The sequence below is a fragment of the Bombyx mori genome, chromosome 1, assembly GCF_030269925.1.
Source record: "Bombyx mori chromosome 1, ASM3026992v2".
In the NCBI taxonomy this organism is placed as follows: domain Eukaryota; kingdom Metazoa; phylum Arthropoda; class Insecta; order Lepidoptera; family Bombycidae; genus Bombyx; species Bombyx mori.
In genome coordinates this window covers 12,445,945-12,458,507 of record NC_085107.1, presented here as the reverse complement: position 1 = coordinate 12,458,507, position 12,563 = coordinate 12,445,945, and the positions used below count along the sequence as shown (strand labels likewise).

Sequence of the window (12,563 nt, the reverse complement as noted above, 5' to 3'; positions counted from 1 at the left end):
AATCAACCGTGAATGCATCTATTGATTATTTTAACAATTTAATGCTAAGTTTCTCTACTTTAACCTATGTAAAAGACTAATAAAAGATAAGAAATAATAATTTCAATTTAGAAAAGGATTTAATCGTAAAAAATCTTTCGTACTCGATTCCTACTTCTATATGACCAAGGAGGGTCGTCATATTCTTCCAACACCCTCTCTAGGCGTTTCTTTATCATCTTCTGCTTATGTTTTGCCAAAACATCCGAATACACGTCTGAGAATGGAAGTATATTAAGACCGCCATCTGGAGACACAATACCAGGAAGGCCTGGTACCATACCGATTTGTCGACGAGGAAAACTGTAAGGAGATGGTTGTATAGGTACAGGCAACATTGGACCCATTGGCGCTAAGGGTACCCCAAACGGGAGAGGCAGTCCATAAGGTACTGGTACAGTTTGGGGGATCTGTATCGATTGTGAAATAGGTACAGGAACAGGTAAAGGTATGAAATTGGTATTATTCGTAGTCTTTATGAAGGGTTTTTCGTAGCAGTAGTCGGGTAAGTTCTTCGGGTACCAATACAATGGGTTGCAAGGGTTCTCAGTGTTTCCAATGTTCTCATTTGTTCTGAATTTCAAAGGGTCCATATAACTTAAGCCGTCAATTGTGCACGACGCGGACGATATGAATGAACTGATTATTATCTGAAAACCATCATCATTAATGAATCAAGAACACGAAAAAAATATTATAGACGTTAGACATTTCCAAAAATTGCCAAGGTCACAACTAAAAAGTGGCTCTTTTGTACAAATCACTGTTCATAATTTAAATTTTTCGTCTCTCTGGTTCTTCTGTAGTAGCGATTACGGTAAAATTACATTTCGACGTAAAAATAAAACAGACACAAACACACAACCTGAAAGTAATTGGATATTACGAATTTGAGAATTTGTAATAAGTAAATTTTAAATAAGAGATCCCCAACATGAAAAATACAGAATGAAATTGAGTTCTTGTTTAATTTTGAAAAAAATGTTGACATTCAAATTTAAAAACACCAGAGCAGTAATTAAAATAAAATGATGAAAGAAAAGAAGAAGCTTTGTTGCTTTCCGGGTAGACAAGTCCAACTCACAGGGCATAAAGTATAAAGATGTAGAAGTGTACTAATATAGTATGTATATTTTAACATAATGCATTGGAATATGGTAATTAGGAAATAATACTAAAACTGTGAAATTATATTCAACAAATTCTATTTCCTTAAAACCACTTAAATTATTAAAAATAACGTTTGTCGAACAACTCAATGGTTTTTGCTGTCCTGAAAGTCTAATTTCAGATCAAACAAAAATAAAATTATTTCATTATTAGTTAAAAAAGATAATTTAGAAGTATTGAAGTAATCAAATAATCAAAACAAAGCGGTGCCTAAAGCAGCATCGAGGAAGTCACCATTGAGACAATTCTCAAAGAAATATCAATAAACTTCTCGTACTGTGTGCTTATTGAATTTCAATGCTATCTTAAATAATATTGAAACCAATGAACTACTTCAATTAGAATAACAGTTTGTTGAAATGAATAGAAATAAATCAAAATAATTCTTACCTTAAATATTACAAACATTTTATTGACGAAATAATTTATATTAAAATAACAACGTTATAAATGTATAAAAATGTTTTATTTTATCATGAATTTTATCAACATCCATGCACTAAGCTTCGCAAAATGAACGTTTTAGAATTTGAATAATGAGCAAGCAGTCTGTCAAATGTAAAACTAGACTGAGCAAATTTAAAATAGAACAATGAAACACAATCTTCTTTGTTTTCTTACTTTTTGTCTTTTTGCTAATTCCATACAGTTTCGTAGCGATTTTTTTTTTGGTCGAGCATAATCTCATTCATTTAAACATTCAATTTCCATTTTGTTAAACAAACACTACTTTGCTACGTGTTTAATTCGTATTCAGTAATTTCACTAATTGTGGGTTTTTGAAAATTTCCTTTAGGTTTTCTTTCTGACTTTCGTTTTGAATGCTCATACCGTGATCGTTGTGTAGCTCACTATCTTTTTTTGTCTTTACCCCATTACCTTTAATGTCGATCTGGCCGAAAGACGCCCCAGAACCATCATAGTAATTGCCGGTCTTAGCGTACATTCCACCGATACGCTTAATTAAATTTTCACTAGTCCTCGAAATCGGCTGCTTGTAAATGGCAACAGGTCCTACGTTTGGCACCATTCCTATGGTCGGCGCTCGAGGGTGACTCACGACATCTTTTTTCAACGATTCTAACATCATTTCGTATGGAGGTAATTCGGAGTTGTCTCTTGAGCGGTCGCCTAAATGAAAGTCGTTCGCTTCAGCTAGAATTCGGACGGGCGACCGTGAAACGATTTTAGATCGTATTAATTTCTCGAACATTCGAGCACAACGTTCCGGTAAATGCAACGGGTGCCAGTAGAACGGGTCGCATTCGTAAACGTCTCTGTATCTATCCTCGAAATCGAAATGATCCATGTACGTGACACCGGTGATTGATTGCCTTGTAATTTTCAAATACGAGAACGCGTACAGCGTAATAATTAGAAAGTTATGTCCCTGAAAATGAAAAACACATTTTTAAATGTTATTATTAATCACTCGTGTGCTTTGTTTAGACAACATTCGTTTGAGCTGGGTTGTTTGACAAATTTGTAACATAATTAACTATGCACGCAGTCTAATGTTTCTGCCGGACACAAAGGCGTATTATCATATAGATATATATGCATGATTCCTGCTTTTCGATTTATATTTGTATCTGCTGCACTAAAGTATATAAGCGGTCATTAATACGATTTTATTAGCTTCAGTCGTATGTGTTTGTAACAGAATCTTTGAACATGATTTTGACCCCCTTCAAAACGTCGGATTAACTCGAAATTTTGTATACTTATTAAGGACCGATGACAATTCAATATCAAAAAAAGTAATTGAAAAATATATATTGAAAAAAATGAAATTCTACTAAAAAATGAAAAATAAATATAGTTTAAAAAAAACTAACAAAATACGCTTTTATAGAAAATCCAACTAAAAATAGAAAATAAATTTTAATAAATTTTAACTAAATATAGTGTAAGAAAAAACGATTTTATTGTAAAAAAAGCGTGGGGTGCATGGTATCAGTAGTTATAAATATTTTATGAACAGATATGAGTAGAAGGGTTATTTTGATAATATCCTGAAAAGCACCACACGCTTTTTTACAATAAAAACATTCTTTCTTATACTATTTTTAATTCAAATTTATTAAAATTTATTTTCTATTATTAGTTGGATTTTCTATAAAAGTGTATTTTGTTAGTTTTTTTCAACTATATTGATTTTTAAGAAAGTATTTTCTTAAATTTAACTGATCTGAAATTGTAATATACATATAACTAATGCTAATTCAAAAAAATAGTAGGTTGTTGAATAAAACATATTTAATAATATGTTTGATCACCGCGATGATCTAATACAATTCATTAAATCCAATTATTCATATTTTAGCGCAAATCCCTAATTGAACATTCAGAAAGCTTTTTATGTATTTTTCCGTATTTGCATACGAATACGCCGCTGAAATAAATTACCATCGAAACTCGTTTCATTTGAAGCATTTAATATTGCTTTTAGTCGACATTATGATAGCGGTTTAAATGTTAATTTTGATTAATACAACACGGCAAACTAAATTACTAGGGGGCGGTGTTAAACCAAAATGCGGGCAGACGCAATATTGTAGCGTGCATTGTAGGTAGGACGTCGAAACTATTTTTTATTTTATGTATTTTGGCCTTGTATAAAAGAGATATAACATTATTTGTTATATTCTGAGTCCGCACTCATAGGTATTACCTTCCTGAAAATTTCTGTGTATATTCTGTTATTAGACAATGCAATTGAGACATAACATCTTAGGACCCCTTGTGGCACCCCAGTCCCGTCCGCTGCCTCCGCCCCCGTCAGACATGGACGAGGGGTGGAACGTGGTGGCCCGGCGGGGTGCCAAAAGGCCACACTGGCAGCTCCCCAAATGGGTAGAGCGCCAGTGGCCATGGCGGCTCAGGCTGCACCCCAACAGGGTCGAGCGCCTGTAGCCGCCAAGAAAAACAAAAAAACAAAAAAGGGAAGAAGTTGTCGCGGGCGCCGCGATCAGCGGCAATGGTTCTAACTTTACTGCCTGCCGCTGAGGCCAAGGGCATCACATATAATGATGTGATGGCCCGGCGCGTGAAGCAATCAACCTGGACGAGATTGGGGCGGAGGAAGTCCTCCGCAGCAGGCAGACGGCCAATGGGGCCAAGCTGTTAGAATGTCCCGGTGCCGATAGTCCCGGCATCGCGAAACGTCTGGCGGCGAAGCTCCGTATGGTCTTGCCTGAGGAGGAGGTGCGGGTGCACAGGCCGGTAAAAATGGTGAAATTAAGAGTGACCGGCCTGGACGACTGCACCACCAGGGATGAGGTGAGAGCGGCCGTCGCTACCCAGGGCAACTGTGCACCGGAGAATGTAACCGTGGGTGAGCTGCGCCGTGGTTATACCGGGGCCAGCTCAGTGTGGGTGCGTTGCCCGTTTGAGACGGCTGTCTCCCTGGCTGCTCCTCCGCCCGGGGGACCGTCGGGGAATCCAGGCAGGCTGCGCGTGGGCTGGATAGCGGCCCACGTGCGCCTGCTTGAACCACGCGCCTGGCGATGCCTCGCCAGGTGCACTAGCTCGGTTGACCGCAGCGGTCTGTGTTTCCGCTGCGGCCAGCCGGGCCATAAAGCGGCGTCCTGCGCGGCCGCCCCGCACTGCGCTCTGTGCGCTGCGGCCAGGCGCGGGGCTAACCACCGGGCGGGAGGAAAGGCGTGCCTCCCGTCCGGTGATAACACCGAACGCAACCGGCACCGGAAGTCAAAGCGCTGGCAGAAGAGAAAGTTGGCCAGAGGAGCACTGGCCAGCGCTGTAATCCCCGCTGTGGCGCCGGTGCCGGAGGGTGGGGGCAGCGGTGAAGGGGAGGGAGCGATGGATGTGGTCCAACAGTAATGGACCGCACCTATCGCTTCCTCCAAGGAAACCTGAACCACTCCGCCAGAGCTCAGGACATGCTGTCTCAGAGTATGGCGGAGTGGTCTATAGATGTGGCTGTGGTCGCCGAGCCATATTTCGTTCCCCCGGCAAATGATTGCTGGTTCGGGGACGATGGCGGCCTGGCGGCCATAGCCATAAGAAGAGACGCGGCGATCCCCCCCCTGGCGATGGTGACCAGGGGCCAAGGGTTCGTCGCGGTGCAGTTGGAAGGGACCGTCGTGATCGGGGCGTACTTCTCTCCGAACAGGCCTAATGTCGAGTTCGGGCATTTCCTGGACGGGATCGGGGCGATTGCTCGCCGCCTCGCTCCCCGTCCAGTGATTCTCGCAGGGGATCTTAATGCGAAGTCTGTCGCATGGGGCTCCCCCCGCTCGGACGCGCGTGGTAGGCTACTGGAGAGGTGGGCGAACGCGGCCGGCCTCTGTTTGTTGAATAGAGGTTCGGTTTCGACCTGCGTGCGGTGGCACGGCGAGTCTATTGTGGACGTTACGTTCGCGAGCCCAGCCATCGCACGCCGTATCTGCGACTGGAAGATTTTGGAGGGGGCGGAGACGCTGTCAGATCACCGATATATTCGGTTTGATCTCTCCGCCCGCTCCGCAGTCGCGGACGTCCACGGGGACCACCCCCGTAGTGCGTCCTGGTCATTCCCCGAGTGAGCACTGAAGCGCCTGAATAAGGAGCTCCTGATGGAGGCCTCTATGGTGGCGGCGTGGGCGCCCATGCGTCCACACCCGGTCGAGGTCGAGGGCGAGGCAGGGTGGTTCCGGGACACAATGCGTCGCATTTGTGATGCGTCGATGCCCCGGATCGGCCCTCGACTTCCTGATCGCCAGGCGTACTGGTGGTCGCCTGAAATTGCGCAACTCCGTGTGGAGTGCGTTCGGGCGAGGCGCGAGTGCGCCAGACATCGCCGCCGCCACCGCGGCGCAATGATCCGGTCGCGTTCGCGGCAACAGAGGCCCGGCTGCACGGCGCATTTCGCGTCGCGCAGAGGGCATTGCAGCTGGCCATCAGAAGAGCCAAGAACCAACACATGGAGGGTCTCTTGGAGACGCTGGATGAGGACGCCGTGGGGGCGGCCCTATCATATGGTGCGCAATAAAATGCGCCCATGGGCCCCCCCGATCACGGAGCGTCTCCAGCCTCAGCAGCTGCGGGACATCGTCTCGGTGCTTTTCCCGCAGCAGCGGGAGGGATTTGTCGCTCCCGCTATGGACGCGCTGCCGGACTACGACGGCGAAGTCCCTGCTGAGGTGCCCCATATAACGGGGGCGGAGCTCCGTGTGGCCGTTCGCAAAATGTGCGCGAAGGACACTGCACCCGGCCCGGATGGCTTCCATGGCTGGGTTTAGGCCTTGGCTCTTGGTGCCCTAGGGGACCGACTCTTGAGAGACAACTCCTGCCTCGAGTCGGGACGGTTTCCTTCATCGTGGAGGACGGGCAGACTCGTGCTGTTGAGAAAGGAGGGGCGCCCGGCGGATACTGCCGCCGGGTACCGTCCCATCGTGTTGCTGGATGAGGTGGGCAAGCTGCTGGAACACATTCTGGCAGCCCGCATCATCCAGCATCTGGTCGGGGTGGGACCCGATCTGTCGGCGGAGCAGTATGGCTTCCGAGAGGGCCGCTCAACGGTAGACGCGATCCTTCGCGTGCGGGCCCTCTCGGAGGAGGCCGTCTCCAGGGGTGGGGTGGCTTTGGCGGTGTCGCTCGATATCGCCAATGCGTTTAACACCCTGCCCTGGTCCGTGATAGGGGGGGCGCTTGAACGACATAGAGTGCCCCCCTACCTTCGCCGGCTGGTGGGTTCCTACTTAGAGGACAGATCGGTCACGTGTACCGGACACGGTGGGATCCTGCACCGGTTCCCGGTCGTGCGCGGTGTTCCACAGGGGTCGGTGCTCGGCCCCCTTTTGTGGAATATCGGGTATGACTGGGTGCTGAGAGGTGCCCTCCTCCCGGGCCTGAGCGTAATCTGTTACGCGGACGACACGTTGGTCGTGGCCCGGGGGAGAGTTTTGCTGAGTCTGCCCGTCTTGCTACGGCTGGGGTGGCGCATGTCGTCGGCAAAATTAGGAGATTGGGCCTCGACGTGGCGCTCAGTCAATCCGAGGCCATGTGGTTCCACAGGCCCCGGAGAGTGCCACCTGTCGATGCCCATATCGTGGTTGGAGGCGTCCATATCAGGGTCGGGGTGCAGTTGAAGTACCTTGGCCTCATTCTGGACAGTCGTTGGACCTTCCGTGCTTACTTTCCGAACCTGGTCCCTCGTTTGTTGGGGGTGGCCGGCGCGTTAAGCCGGCTTCTGCCCAACGTCGGGGGTCCTGACCAGGTGACGCGCCGTCTCTATACGGGGGTGGTGCGATCAATAGCCCTATACGGGGCGCCCGTGTGGGGCCAGTCGCTGGCCGTGGGGGTGGCGAAGCTGCTGCAACGGCCGCAACGCACCATCGCGGTCAGGGTCATCCGTGGTTATCACACCATCTTCTTTGAGGCAGCGTGTGTACTGGCTGGGACGCCGCCTTGGGTTCTGGAAGCGGAGGCGCTCACCGCTGACTATAAGTGGCGGGCTGACCTTCGTGCCCGGGGCGTGGCGCGTCCCAGCCCCAGTGTGGTCAGAGCGCGGAGGGCCCAATCTCGGCGGTCCGTGCTGGAGTCATGGTGCTCGACTTCTGCGAGTACACCATCTCGCAGAAGGAGGCGGCGGGGCGCGTGAGAGACGCACAATCCCGCCGCCGTCGAGCGGAGGCCAGGGAGGCGGATCTCGCCCAAGCCCTGGCCCTCTAAGTGTTTCGGGTCCCCCTCACATGTCGGTCTGGGGACCGGCGAGGGGGGCCTAAGAAGACGACGTGCAAGCTGCTCTGCACGCGTTTTACGCAAGAGCATCCGGGTGATGGAAGGCCGGCTACCCTCAACCCACGCTGGTTCTGGCCCAGCGGGGTATTCCGTAGGGTAACCCACTCTAACCGGCGCCATCTAGGCGGGCTTCGGACAGTCTGCCGACCGAGAGGGCTGGTGGTCGTGGCGCCGACGACCGCCAGTCCGGCGTCCCGAGGGGGAGGGTGATGGGAGAGATGTGCTCCGCACTAAACGCTTCACTTTCCCCCCTTTGCCTTGTCATGAATTCTGTCTCATGCGAGGTTTGGACGTTGGTTGTTGAGCGACAGGAGGTTTTAGTCAGTTCGACTCTGACATACCCCGCCCAGTATCCCCAGAAAAGGGCGGAAGTCCAGCGATTTCCTCCTGCCCAAAAAAAAAAAAGGACCCCTTGTGAGTTCGTACGGGTAGATGCCTATTTCTGCCGTGAAGTAGTAATGCGTTTTGGTTTGAAGGGCGGGGCAGCCGTTATAACTATACTGAGACCTTAGAACTTATATCTCAAGGTGTGTGGCGCATTTACGTTGTAGATGTCTATGCGCTCCAGTAACCACTTAACCCCAAGTGGGCTGTGAGCTCGTCCACCCATCTAAGCAATAAAAAAAACATAGTAGGTGGCGAGTACATGTTTTCAGTCGACTTCAAAAAAGGAGTACACAATTCGGTTGCTTTTTTAAGGCTATTACCATAGAACTAACTCATTTATAAACCGATTAGAAAATTCATCATAATCGGCTCAGTGGAATATATTTTATTCACCTATGGCATTTGAGTAAATGGTACTTTTTAGTGAGTCCAATTGATGTTTTGATATGTCATCATTGATGTCATATGTCATCATCATTGTAATTGACACGTAATTGATGATTGACAACGTGTGCGAATATGAAAAAATTCACGATGATCGGTTAAGTAGTTAAGACGTGAAATGCAAGATTGCTTTGCGGCAGAAATGGAAGGAGCGGTTCTATTGCATATCGACCCTTGAAAGGCAAACGTGACTAAGCGACAATGCGTGAACTTTACAGTAGACTAATTTAACGTTGAAGTACCTGAAAAATAAAATTTATTTTAACGAATCTAGCTGTAGTAGAATCTAGCTAGTAGTTGTAGGATTGAAATTATTTTAATATACCTAGAAACATTATTTTTTTTGCGCATCGAATATGGTTATTGCCTATCATTAATGTACAAAGCAGTTATTGTCGCTTAGTCATGTTTGCCTTTCAAGCGTCGATATGAGCGTCTTCCCTACCACTAAAATAACGTTAGGGCATCAATATGGAAACAAATGAAGTCGCCCTCCTATTAAACTACTTAAACACAGATAGTAACATACTCACAGGCATGTCCGTCGTAAATTCGTCTCTCGTTTGATTTTCAACTGTCAGTTATCATTCATTCGCTCTTTATCGACACCTAATTAGCGCATTGTTCAGTTTTTTAGTGAGCGTACATTGTTTGCCAACGCCTAGATTCTGCTTTGTTCGTCGACCACCTGTACGGTTATATAAGTGACGGATTCTACGGTTCCTTTATTCGTTGTTGCCACGTCATCTTGGTTAGTCACATGCGAGTGATTTTTCTTCACTAGACGTTTATTTTACGAACTGTATTGCGAAAGGATTAATTGAAAACGAAAAAAATAAATATTTAAAGCTGCCTGAAAGTAGACAGTTCTATCTTCACGTGTTATAAATGAAGCTACACGAACACCTTTTTATATTTTTGATGGGGGGACAAACAAACTTTCCATATCGCACTGCCTTGTTTATTTATTATATATAATTCGCAAATTCAGTAAATTTCTAAGTAGGTATGTACCATCCTTGAATTCTCGTGAAATGTACTTTATTTGAATCATGATAGCATCAAGGTGGGTGGCGCATTTACGTTGTGGATGTCTATGGGCTCCAGTAACCACTTAACACCAGGTGGGCTGTGAGCTCGTCCACACATCTAAGCAATAAAAAAAATAATAAAAAAATAGAACCGGTGGAAATATTATGAGGCTCCGACCTTGGTACGAACTTACGTTTATCATACCTATATAAACAGGTACGTCCTAAAACGACCTCACCTGATATCACCACTAAGTAAAGTAGTTAATAAATAGTAGCTAAATAATACCACTATTCTTGAGTGGTAGTCGAAACTCATATCACATCATGATCGGATTAAAAAAATAATATCGTGCGTAGGTAAGTGCAAACACACGATAACGGCTGAATATATCAAAATTTTAGTCGCAGCGTAATTTATTTACCTATCGACGTTGAAGCAGCGTTTACTATTTTAGACGAAACGACCACAGGAACCGTGGTTTAATTACATTTTAGATAATCGAATGCAATTTCGGGTAAAGCGAGAATATGAAATTAATTAATGTCTGGACTGATCTCCCCTATAGGGTCATCGAATGTCCCCGCGTTAAATTTCAATTTTCGTCGGACCAGTGATGCGTTAATGTGCAAGAGACACGGGCAGATATGAGCCGGGCATCATATCACAGAGATTAAACGTGTCACTCAGTGCTATTGGCATAGGTTATCGATGAATAAAGGCTAATGCATGTCATCGTTTAAAAGTCGTTGTGACCTAAAGGATAAGATGTCCGGTGCATTCGTGTTGAGCGATGCACCGGTGTTCGAATTCCAGGCGGGTACCAATTTTTCTAATGAAATACGTACTCGACAAATGTTCACGATTGACTTCCACGGTGAAGGAATAACACCGTGTAATAAAAATCAAACCCGCATAATTATAATTTGTGTAATTACTGGTGGTAGGACCTCTTGTGAGCCCGCGTGGATAGGTACCACCACCCTGCCTGTTTCTGCCGTAAAGCAGGAATGCGTTTCGGTTTGAAGGGTGGGGCAGCCGTTGTAACTATACTTGATACCTTAGAACTTATATCTCAAGGTGGGCGGCGCATTTACGTTGTAGATGTCTATGGGCTCCAGTGACCACTTAACACCAGGTGGGCTGTGAGCTCGTCCATCCTTCTATATGTTCCGTCGTACTGATCGCAAATATGAAATTCTTTAAATTTTTTAAATAGCCTTCATTAGCATAGCATAGCATTCAATTTAATTTAATAATAATTTATAATTTAATACAATTAAATTAAAGGGGTACTGTAATTCCACATACGTTTTTATTTATTGCCGATTTCGCTATGAAGTGTGAAGTGTAAGTCACAGACCTCACGTCTCAAGGTGGGTGGCTGCATTCATCTTGTGCTATCTTTTGGTTAAGGTGGAAAATGAAATTGGTTTATTTAAATACATATGTTTTATTATTTTCTTTTATTATAAATAATTAAAAAGGTAAAAGGTTTATAAATTAAAATTTAATTTCTTTGTTTACGTGGAATAATACTCTTGTGATTCTCCGCTTCGAATTTTGGATATCGAAATAATTTGATGAAGACTGGCAGTATTATCAGTGGAGGGTGCTCGACACACTCTGGAAATTACATTATATTGCTATCAACAATTTCAGAACAAAATTATATTCTGTCTATTTAAAATAGTATATTTTAAATAATCTAAATATTTTTTTTATAGTGAAGTGATTTTCCCTTTTATATTTCCGATGTAACATTATTGATAATTGTTAAAAACTCGTATTTTTTGTATGGGCATAGAGGTAATTATTCCGAGGTTTATACAACCACCTTAACACGGCTGCCCAAAATTTTTACATCTCTTAATAATATGTATATTAATCGTATCATTCTCACAGACGAAATTCAACTAAAAATAACAGAGAAAAATAAACCTCGAAGTCTTAATTTTCAGACTGCGATGAGCTCTTGAACTGCGGGACCAGCTTTTTTTTTTTTATTGCCTTTGTAGGCAGACGAGCATACTGCCCACCTGATGGTGAGTGGTTACCGTCGCCCATGGACTTCAGCAATGCCAGGGGCAGAGCCAAGCCACTGCCTACCGCTAACAATGCTAAGCATGTTAACAATGTTAACAATGTTAAGCTTAAGCAATGTTCAAAAAAATGTCGTAGTTTACGAACGAAAACAGCATAAAACCAAGCCGCATCTGGGTCACCCACTGAACGTCTATTATACTACTATTATATTACTATCGTAAAACATCTGTTTCGTTGTGACGTAGTGATGCGACACGCGAATGATGAGTTCGTGCGCCTAAGCCCAAGACCTACAAAAGCTAAATGTACAACTGCATGCAGATTTGAGTTAACTTTTACGCTATCGAGAACGTTAAAAAACTGGCACTAAGCTCACAGGTCATCGTATGTATGTGTGACGGCATGTCTCTATCCGATGTACATACATATGTGCCAGCATAAGTATATCTAAGCCGATCATGTTGATTAAAAAGCCCATACTGCTTTCCATTCTTTTTTCCGTTCTTCTTTACCATTCTTCTTTATATTATGTACTATTTGCATGGAAAAAGGGCTTATTATTATCATACTGCTTTCCTAATATATATTTCGTTAACGTTATATATAATAAATAAAAAAATGCATATACTCATGTATTTTGGTATATAATAGTATGTATCTATGAACTTTTCAGTCGATCTAAATATTGTTTCGCTAGTTAA

The 12,563-nt window shown here is 44.7% G+C and overlaps 1 protein-coding gene across 1 annotated transcript; it reads right to left on the bottom strand.

The window, feature by feature from the left end:
- Positions 1–100: 100 nt before the first annotated feature.
- On the bottom strand, positions 101–9,520 carry LOC110385851 (uncharacterized). The gene is made up of 3 exons (XM_021350477.3): positions 9,318–9,520; positions 1,600–2,599; positions 101–689 (listed from the first exon to the last, which is right to left on the bottom strand). Exons 1-2 carry the CDS (start codon positions 9,321–9,323, stop codon positions 1,952–1,954), a joined length of 654 nt encoding a protein of 217 aa, XP_021206152.1. The 5' UTR covers positions 9,324–9,520; the 3' UTR covers positions 101–689; positions 1,600–1,951.
- Positions 9,521–12,563: the final 3,043 nt, after the last annotated feature.